Source organism: the organism of the source record quoted next, unplaced genomic scaffold (genome assembly GCF_019419815.1).
Source record: "Pyrus x bretschneideri cultivar Hongxiangsu unplaced genomic scaffold, Pyrus_bretschneideri_v1 Contig21, whole genome shotgun sequence".
NCBI lineage: Eukaryota > Viridiplantae > Streptophyta > Magnoliopsida > Rosales > Rosaceae > Pyrus > Pyrus x bretschneideri.
In genome coordinates, this window is record NW_025999513.1 from 5,233,163 (window position 1) to 5,244,468 (window position 11,306).

General features: G+C 35.2%; 1 protein-coding gene across 1 annotated transcript; it reads left to right on the forward strand.

Annotated features, from left to right (window-relative positions):
• The first annotated feature begins 6,364 nt into the window (after positions 1-6,364).
• On the forward strand, positions 6,365-6,986 carry LOC103935893 (flowering-promoting factor 1-like protein 3). Its single transcript, XM_009345707.3, has one exon. It carries the CDS (start codon positions 6,414-6,416, stop codon positions 6,735-6,737), a length of 324 nt encoding a protein of 107 aa, XP_009343982.2. The 5' UTR covers positions 6,365-6,413; the 3' UTR covers positions 6,738-6,986.
• Positions 6,987-11,306: the final 4,320 nt, after the last annotated feature.

Genomic DNA, 11,306 nt, shown 5'->3' on the forward strand with positions numbered 1-11,306 from the left:
GTCAGGTGACAGCTTTGACAGCAGAGGTGGCCAACCTTAGGACTGAGCTCGCCTCATATAGAAGTCAGATGTCATAGATTGTACAGGCCCTCAGTCAATTTGACATTCATCTCCCAGATCTTTGTCCCCCGTCGGCCTCTGAGCCCCTCCAACCTGAGCATGGCCACACCTCTGCCCCTTCAACCTCTGAGCCTGTCGATAACCTCGAGACCTTCCAGCTGCCTCTGCTTGATGACCACGTAGATTACACCGCATTATTTTCTTAGTTTTTTCTTCCTTACTTTTTAAACATTTTTCTTGTACATAGTACGTACATTTATATTAATTTAAATATATTATTCTTCTCTTCATTACATTTTTTTAATTGCAATTTAATTTTATTACCAAAAAAAATGCAATTTATTTTTATACAAAATTAAAAAAACATAATGTAAAATTAAATTTAAAAAAAAATTATTTTTATTTTTGCACAACGAAAACCTTCTTCTCGCAAAACTCAAGCGACAAACTAGGTTTCGTCGCGCAATAATAAATTGTTGTTGCGCAAAGTTTAGAGAGATGAATAATAGTCGTCCCACGTATGTACCCTGGTATTTTGTGCAATGAAATTATTTGTTCCTAAAAATTTTGTGCAACAAAGGGTACTGTCGCGTCGTGTTTTTACGACCAATGATGTTTTTCGTCGAGCAAAGTCTTTCTTCACGATCTTTGTGCAACGGATTCTGCGCGACGAAGTTTCTGTCGCACTGAAGTTTGTGCAACGGAATTACACTTTGACCGACCAACTTTGGTTCGTCGCACAAATAGTGAAATGTAGTAGTGCTTAGAGCTAGACTACTGAATGTGCACCAATTAATTTACAATAAGAAGGGAATAGTATTAAGCATAACATCACCTTCCATGTTTTTATCTTTATTACAACCGGATATTTCTACTTTTAAGTTAGATTAAGGATAGGGGGTAGGTTTTGAATCCGAAATGTAGTGGGATGAAGATGAAGGTTTTGAATCCACTAGAATAATCCAACAGTATTTCGGATTCAAAACCTACCCCTTCCACTTGCACATACTTATTGGGTATTTGAATCCACTAGATAGAACAATTCACCACTTGCACATCCCATATTTGCATAATATACAATTAATATAATAAGAAGCTAATTCTAACCTAATTAGTAGAATATATTGGAATAAAAGGATCGATCTTTTAATCATCAATGATTTTGGAATATGATTAATAAAAGAATTCATCCCTTAATTTTTGTTCCTGAGGGGGAATTGATCCTACATTCCAAATGTTTACTACTTTATTCTCAAAATCATTGTACATGCCCTAAATCCATTTTTCTAAACCAAGGTTAGTCATAATCTAAGACTAGATAAGCACATCATTCTCTCAATCTATTTGCTTTATTTATTTTGTTCTCTTTATAGAAAAATTCTCTCTCTATATATTTATACATCGCTATCTCACTAGAAGAAATTTTCCAATTGATATCTTAGCCAAACCTTAAGACACTCAGCTTTTAATAAACCCAAATGCCCAATGAGTTTGTGTTGTATTATATACAAGTTTAATGGAGAATAAGTTCACTCACATAGGAATGAGATGGCATTGGTTGTATTTAAAGAGAATTTTTCAATGTGTCCGGAATAAGATCCGATATACAAGTGTCATAATACAAGTGATTAGAAGGTTTTTTTTTTTTTTTCAAGTATCCAACCTCTTGTATTATGATAATTGGTGTAACGGGTCATGTTCCCGACACAGTAGAATATTTCTCATATACTAATACTACTTAAATTAAGAAGGATAGTTATTTGCAATTTACTCACTTCAAGGGGAAGAACAAACCCCACCCCCCCCCCCTTTTTTAAGATGTAAGCAAAGATTACATGGTACTCCATTCTCCTTTAGATTATATGCATGCCATCCAGTTGCCTCTCCATTAAGAAAATTAAACGGATCTCCCACTCAAGCAACTTTGGAAGGATGTGTTTATACCGTTAAAGCGTCTTAATACATGGGCTAGGAGTTTATTAAATATATCAAGGGAATTTCGCATTTATGTTTCTTCCCATGCATTCCTAATTTTTTTTTATTTTTTATTTTGTCTTTAGATCGAATAAACTGAAAATCAATAAATTGAAATAAAGAGAGATGTGTAGAAATAAAATATGAAAATGAAAAATATATATGATGGTAGCAGGTAAAATGACCAAAAATAATATAAGCCGAAAATTAAACCTAAAACTTCAGATGCAAAGAGTAAAATGCTCTTAACGACAACGACAATCCCCTTGCAATCCATACATAACCTTAGCACATGGATTCACGTGAATATTGAGAGAATATATAAGCACAAGGTATTGCTCAATATATTACTATATATTTAGGAGAGAACCTACATCTCTTTAGTGTTGAAGATAGGTCGTTGCTTCATTCTTTTAGGGTGGTTCTATCCAGTATCCACACACCATTTTTACTTTCTATTCATTATCTGTCAATTTTTATCTTTTGGTCTTTCTACTCATCATCTGTCAATTTTTATCCTTTGGTCTTGTTCAATTCATTCAATCGGACGATCAAAACTTAGGAAGACGCATGAAAGGTAAAAAGAAATGTGTGGATAACATTACTCTTCTTTTAGAGAAGAGGTTACATTAAAAGGTTGACATAAAAATATCTTGCTTAGTTAAATCGAGAGCTTAAAGATTGGCTTTTCTTGAGAGATAATCACATAGGCTTGTTGCGTGACGCAAGTAAGAGAGTTTTCCTTACTTTATGGAGACTTACACGTACCGATGATATAGAGAGCTAGGTTAAAGCGGAGCAACCATGCATGATGAAAAATGCTGGTCGGGACTATAGAAATGTTCCCTAAAAATTACTTGGAATTTCTGGAAAGAAAGGAAAATGATTTGAAGAAAAATATGGCTTTCAGCTGATTTGGCATGTTGCAAACCTCAGGGAATGAATAGAATGGGGGGTTTAGATTTGCGAGGATCATTGATGTCTGAGGTGCGAAATTTCTCTGTGTACGTGATGATCTTGATGCATTGAGTTCCATTTGGTTGCTTTGATTTCATCTTTGCAATTTTCTCTAAAAACAGAAAAGGATGGTCATGATAGCATTAGGTTCCGTTCGGTAACGTTTGCGAATCAATTAAAAAATAAACAAAACTCTTTTGTAAAACGAAAACAACAAATAAGATTATTCTAAAATATTTCTAGAATGATCAAGTGCATATATGATCCAAACTCATGAGATTGAGAGGAATTTCAAGGAAGATGTGACAAATTTGGAACCGAATTGGGCAGAGTTCGTTGTCATGAGAAGACAAATGCTGGGTTTGGTCGGGTTGGGGGGTCTGTTTCAGAGGACCAGTGGAAGGAAGAAACAAAATCTAACAAGGGCATGATCACGACACTGCGGGAAAAGAGAATGGGTATCCTAAAGGCCAGCATGATATATGCATATCTCACACCATCTCCATTGGTTTGGTTGGGTTGGACTGGGATTCTGCTGGAATCCATCACTGCCTAGCTTTTCGGAAATTTCCAAGTCCCCTAAGACAAATAACCCTAGCTAAGTACCTAGCCAAAATAGAAGATGCCAAAAACTGTAGGGGTGTCTCTTTGTACTTGTTCATATATCTAGAATGCTAACCTTATATACACTGTTCTAAAAATCCCCGCCTAAGCGCTAAGCGGTTGGCCACCGTCCCGATTAATGCCTGTGCATTTTAAAATTAAGAAAGAGTGCCTAGACCTGCTTAGGCACCCGCCTAGACCGCCTAGGTACCTGCCTAGCCCCCCCACACCCACCTAAGTTGTGACTCACTTAGACAAAAAATAGATAACTTTCATTTTACATTTTATTTTTTTTCAATAAATTGTAAGAAACTTGTTGAATGCTTAAATGAATACATATTATATGCATGTTCCCCATGTTTTCATTATGTTCCAATACTTCCTAATATATATGTCATTCTATTTTGTAGTTTATAATGAAATTATATACATTTTAAGTATAAACATACTTATTTACACGAAATATAATAGATTTACTTAAATTCGTCTAGTCCGCCTAGGCCCCGCCTAGCCATCTAGGCGCTAGGCCTCAACTTGCCACCCGACTAGCACCTAGCGTCTTTTAGAACATTGCTTATATATCAACTTCTCAACATGAAATGTGTTTATTGTAACAAAAATAGAATAGAGATGGAACTATCATTGGGAACATGTACGTACTTATTATATATGACCTCTTATATACCTTTTTTTTTTCCTCTCCTTTTTTTCTTTAGAGATACTGTCGTCCCGTTTTGCTACAGTAAAACTGAATTCCTACTAAAAAGAGGCTCGTCTAACACACAATGCTAACCTAGTAATAATTTCACCTAAGTTTGCTTGCAATGCATCAAGATCGTAAATATAAGGACTTTATTTAATGTTTTTCAATAGAATAACATAAAACTTGGTGGCAAATTAACGAGGCAAGTAGTCAACAGTTAGGCAGATAAGTGTGCTGCATGCATTGGGGGCTGGGGGGATTCGTATTGGTCTTCTTTCTACAGAAAGTGAACTACCATGGTATCCCAAATATCCCTCTCTCCAACAACTAGAATTTAGTATCCTTTTCATTTTGTCCCATCCTTCACAGCTCATATCTTTGCCACAACCATTCACATATTTGGAAAAAGACACAATGCCTTGAGCATCTCAAATTCTTCCTCTTAAAGAAGTTTTAATCCATGGTCATCCAACTCCAATATATTGAAACCGAGAGACACTTCCCCCTATTATCTATCTGAGGTGATATTTCAAATACGTATATAAAATCAAACCTTTCAAGTATATGGATGCGACAATTCAGTTCAACTATAAATATATACTCTTATTGTATTGTCTATAATAACATTAATCGTTAGATGTTTTTCTTATTAGACTATGAATTGACCGATCAATATGCAATAATCCAAATTGCGAATCAGGTAGTTGCACAAATTTGACAAGAGAGCATCAAATCATTCAATGTCTTTGAAAATGGAATATAAGTGTCACAAAGTGAATTTGACACCTAAATTCAAAATATTCCACTTAAAGATATATGAGGTAGCTTACATAGCCAAGTGAATATAACACCATGCGTGAACTCTCCCTCAAAAAGCATCAACATCCAATCGCGTTTAGCCGATCCCCGTACAAAATAAGGAGCTTTTAGTTTAAATACAAAATTCAAAAGAATTTTAAGCTAGAATACCGTATTTTTAGTTTATGTACTAGTTGAAAAGTCAAACTAAATTTGCTAGTGAAACTGACAATACTGTCCAACCCTATCATCATAAGGCCATAGTCATTAACCTCCCCATTGAATTGTGACAAATATGTATGCATAAGACTTTTTTAGAAGAAAAAAATTTTGACTACGGTAATCTCTTAGGGCGTAGGGTGTAGTTCTCAAATTTTGGGCTCCTCCCAAAACCTGAGACATATACACCCCAAGCCCTAAGCTCCTCCTAAGGACAATATAAACCCTAAACACAAAATGATGCAACTTCTAGAACCCTCAACCCTCAAAATCAACTCCGGACTCTAATGGGCCTTATAAAATTCTAAAAGAAATAAGCTCTTGATGATAAGATGGTAATCTTCCATATCTTTTTTTTAGTTATAGGTCCCTTTTCTTTTTTGTAACATAAGGTGGTAGATCAACCCAAAACTAACTCAATACATTATTACAAACAGTTTGAGTCCTGGAGACTTCGATCATATAATCAAATAAATGAGCTCCAATCCATTTAAGTGGATTCTCAAAATAATAATACTCAAGATTCTAATTATAACTCAAATTGACAAGGCCATCAGGAACAACATTCTTAAAACATATGTGTAACTTGGTAGTTAATACAAATATTGATATCTCCATGTGTTTATGCCCACAAAGCCAAAATGTTCAAATCATGATCATTTTCTATTATATCGGTATAGCTTGCTAATAAGCTTTCTCGAGAATAAGTCTCCATCCTAATATTTTTCCACAAGCAAAACAAAGATTCCCAATGTGGGGTTAAAGCCTTAGGGAGGAAAAAAATTGAAGAAATAAAACACAAGGATTCTCCTATCGGATATATGAAATGCCCACACTTAGATAAGTGATTGCTACTGGTCCATGGCTGCACGTCCCGAACACCATGATCCTTACTGTATCTTACAAAGATTCCCCCACAATCAAGTGGAACCCACCTTACCCTACTATACCCACATCCAAACATGCCCGTAATTTCATCTCTCCAAAATTTAACATCACGACGCTTCATTTTACCTATAAATACACATACTCTACGTCCCAAACTCATACAAACAACACATTTTCACTCCTTAGTTGTTTAACCTTCTCATCATCAAACATGTCTGGGGTTTGGGTTTTCAAGAATGGCGTCGTCCGGTTGGTGGACGGGGCGGATTCCTTGCAAGGCTCCAACGCCCGGCCGCGTAAGGTGCTCGTCCACACTCCAACTGACGAGGTCATCAGCTCTTACGCCGTGCTCGAACGCAAGCTGTCCGCGCTCGGCTGGGAGCGATACTATGACGATCCGGACCTTCTTCAGTTCCACAAACGATCCACCGTCCATCTCATCTCTCTCCCCAAGGATTTCAACAAGTTCAAGTCCATGCACATGTATGACATCGTTGTTAAAAACCGTAATGTGTTTGAAGTGAGGGACACGTAGTCCTTGGACTAGTTTGTGCAGCGTGCTGGAAGTGTTTGTGATGACTTTGATTCTGTGTTCATTTGTGTGCGTTTGTATGTTTCTGCAGGTTTGGGGTTTTTTGATTTTTGGTTTGGTTTGGTTAGGGTTTAGGGAAAGCTAATTAATTAAAGTAGTCAAAGAGTCTGTTCGATGATTGACTGTTGGATAGTACTCTGACAGTTTGTATAAATTGTTATCATTGTGCAATAAAAATTGGGTCTTGACTGTTGTGTTGTGTTCTTTGTTCCACACCCCCCCTCTTGTTTCCTTGGGAGAAAAAAGAGACGGCAGTTTCACTCCCTTTGTTTTTAAACCTTTACCAAAAAGATAGGCGAATTTCAGTAATGTTTTTGGAGAGTTTAAGTCCAGGGAAGATGCTTTGGCATCTCTTGGTCACTCCCTGCAATCTCCGATCGCGTTTGCATGCATGGAATCATGATTTTCGGTCTCCCTTGATCGTTCTGGCTCTGGTTACGGCAGGAGCTTGTAGATTAAGAGCATTTATTCTTGTATATGAAATCATAGGTTTAATTCCTCCTTCCCATAATATTATAATATTGTTTGTACATAAAAGAGCTAGATTAATCCAAAATATTCGAAATAACTATATCTTGCGGATGAAAAACAATGATCTAAAAGGTTGCAAGTGATGTGGAATTTGATTTAGCATATATATGTAGCATTCTTGGCTTTGATGGATGCCTTGTTGACTGGACTAAGCAACGACTACTCGCTTAATTTGCTTTGTATTCTTTCATGGTCTCTAAGATGTGTCGAAGATCCTTTATTTATTCAGAGAATATAACGAGACATTTATATTAAGTAATGAGTCAATTATAATAATTTAGTTAAAATTCGTAATGGCGAAAAATAAATTTAACTTACAAATAAATAAAAATACAATATTAAATAATATATATGTCACAAGTTTTATACGTAGACATGGAGTGTTTTGTGATGAAATTTTTTTTTTTTGGTGACTGAATATAAATTTTATCAACTTTTTATTTACGACTATTGCGGTTCATCATGAATTCACGAAAGACCAAAATCATTTGGGCATAGGAAAAAGTGGATTACCTTAGTCCAACCATTTGCTTTGCTTACCAACAACGTAGTGCTGCCACGTGTTTATATACAAGTGGCAGGGGCTATCCACTCAGTAAACTGCATGCAAAATGCCGAAATTACCCTGTACAAATAGAGCAAGTGAAGGCAAATTATAGGGTTTTCATAGGCCCAAAAGTGGAATAACAAAGCCAGGCATGCATAAAAAGCCAGCAACTGGCGCAATTTGGGTGATACAAAAACAAGACTTTTCTTGAAATATTTATCTGGATATAGCAAAATCAACTTTGACTCAAAATGGAAATTTTGCCAAATATGGAAATATACATGTCGAGTACCACAAAAATTGTTTTGGGAGTATTGCTTGGTAGCAACTATTTAAGAACGAGTAAAAGTTTCTACTCAAAATTCTTCGTATTCAAATTATAGAGATTTATGTTTATGATTAGAACCGTTCATGAATCATTCTGTCAATGTCATCTTCACAAAAAATACCAAAAAAAAAAAATTGAAACTGAAGTCGTTTAGTAAATCTATTGTAGCCACTGGCAAAGCCAAGTACAAGGCTCCCCTAGAAATAATAATTTACAATTTCCTATTTACATAGAAGAAAAATTTGTGTGAGGTTCAATGCTCCACTGGACAATGTCTAATGACACTACAACTCAATCAAAATTTAACACGTGGTAAAATTTAACTACAATTTCCTATTTACATAAAAAAAATACTGATAAAAATATTATTATTTCCATAATTAAAACTACAATAATACAATAATAACACCCCAGGCTTCCTCCACCAGAAAAGCCTCGATTGCAAGTCTAAAGGTGGGAAAGAACTCTAAATATGGTTGATCAGTTTCTAAGTAATGGATGTTTGTTGCTTTCATCCCGTTCCTCCAGTTGATGTATTAAATTTCCCTTGTCTTCAAAGAATTGAAATCCTGTCACGTTATACTATCTCTCAATGATTAACTGGAATTGTATAGACTTTGGTGATGAACCATTTTCTACAAACACAACAAAATCTGTCTTTTATTTTTCAAAGAATTGTGCTAACCATGACAGAAAAATCTAAAGAGAAAATATAAAGCTTATTCCCCCAAAGTTCTGTGAAACGATAACGAAGTCGGCGTCGACAAAGGAGAGGTGAATTCTCAAGTGGAGGGTGACATCCAATCAGATCAGTCAATTTACAATTGTAATGATAATGGTTGAAAAGAATGTATTTATCTTTGGAATATATTTTCAGTTTTTATGTAATTATGAAAGCTTTAAAAGGTCAACTATGACAAAGTATAGTTAATTTTTACCACATGTCAAATTTTAATTGAGTCGTAGTGTTGTTGGGTATTGAGCCTCACCACAAGTTTTTCTCATAGCGTTTGGAGAATTTTGGTTCTTTAAGTTTAAAAATATTAGCCCCTTCGAGACATCCGATAAAATTGGAATGATGCAGAACTTTAAAATATTAATCTTTCGAGCTATTTTATTATTTTTAATTGTCATATTCCACTCAGCAAATGAAAATTTTAAATCTTAAGGTGGCTTTTAAGAAAAATAAGAGTTAAGCACATCTCTAAAGAAGATGTCAAAATATCCAAATTAGTAATAACAATAAAAAAAAACCAGCTCCAATGTTTTCCAAGAAGCCAAATCTATGGCAGCTCTTCCATTTGCTGTCAAATTTGACAACAGCATCACACATTTTTTTATTAATTTTTTATCAGATCTGCAACTCTTCTCTCTCTCCTCCTTCAATGGCGTCCATGGCCACCCTTTTCGTCAACACCCCCTACCCCTCTCACTCTTTCCCCAAGCCGTCATCTGCCCATTTCGCCCCCGTCCTGAAGTTCTCAACCCATCTCGGGTCCAAGCCCAGGACCCACCAAAGGCTCCGAATTTCAAACGGGTTGATTGAGCCGGACGGCGGGAAGCTAGTGGGGCTCTTCGTCGAGGAGTCGAAGAAAGGCGAGACGAAGAAAGAGGCGGCGGCGTTTTAATTTTCTTGACAACCAAACTGAACAGAGAAAAATTAAAGGAGGATACTTGAAGGACACCTCAAATAAAAATTCTTAAAACCGTTCAAAGGTTGTAACTTTAATTTCCAAAAACCCTATATAAAGTCAACAATCCATAATTTAGTTTCTTAAGCTCTTTTTCTTTTTTGGTTTGATAACTTTTCTTATGCTTTTCTCAGCAACCAAGCAAGTATTTATGACAAAGGCGAATTGATCAGACCAGATATCATCATAATGAATGGAAAAGAATCCAATATTTGGTTAAAACTTAAAATTGGATGAAAATTCAAAGAATACGTAATTGAAAACAGAGGGTGGGAATTGAATGCGTGCCTGCTACCTCTTTTGTTTGTCTCTGGAAGGAAATGGGAGCCCTCTCTCTTTCTCTGCGCGTAAGAGTGGGGGTGGGTTAGGACTCTGGAGTCTTCATTCCAAACCCAGAAAATAATAGTTTAATAAAATAAAAAGAAAAGAAAATAGTGAAATAAAATAATATTTAATTTGACATACTGGGTGGGTGAAGAGTAAAATTTTGAAAGATGTCAAGATGCCACATATGTTGTCAAATTCAAATTTTATGATTAAAACTTGACATTTTTTTTGAAGATGCTGTAATAAATGTTAAATAAACTCATCATTTTAACCAATATTATAATTTAATAGTAATAAATTAAAACTTCCATACTACAAATGGTTCTTTATTTTATTCACTTGAAGGTTTTGAAGACTAGAAGCCTAGAAAACGTAGTATAAATTTTTTACTTCAAATTATTTGGTTTACTATTATATAACTTTATGAATGCAATAGAAGATTAAAAATTTGATTTCGTAGTAATAATTTTAGCTTAACCCACCAACCGAATAATTCCTAGCTACGCAATATATAGACGATTTGTAATGCTTTTATCAATTCAGTTCATCTTTTTAATACAGTTCGTTGACTAAATGACTTTACTTTTAATAGATTTTTCTGCAGAGGTAATTTTTATAGAATGATAGATAATATGAATGATTTTGATCATAAACACGAAGTTCTATAAATTGATAATGAGCAAATTTAAGTTGAAACTCTTACTCATCCCTTGAGTAGCAAAGTACTATTCCAGACTTGGCAAAAATGTAGGTATAAATGTTATTACTTTGAATTTCTTTTGGGCATCATATTGTTACTTATTCAACCTGCATATAGGTGAAGCACTCGCTCATATTTGGATCAAGACAATGACATTGGAAAGCAAGATATGCATTGACAGTTCAAACAACATGCATATCTAAATAGTTTCCTGAGAAATATGGTGCACATGTGCGAATGAATCCAAAGATTTTGGAGCCACCATCAAGCTGCCATTCATGGAGCGTGCCTAAGCAACATGTGCTATAAAGAAAGGTAATTGAGGAAAGAGATCTCCTGATAAGAATCCTAAAACCAAAGGACTGAGGCTGTAAAACCTCATGAGGAT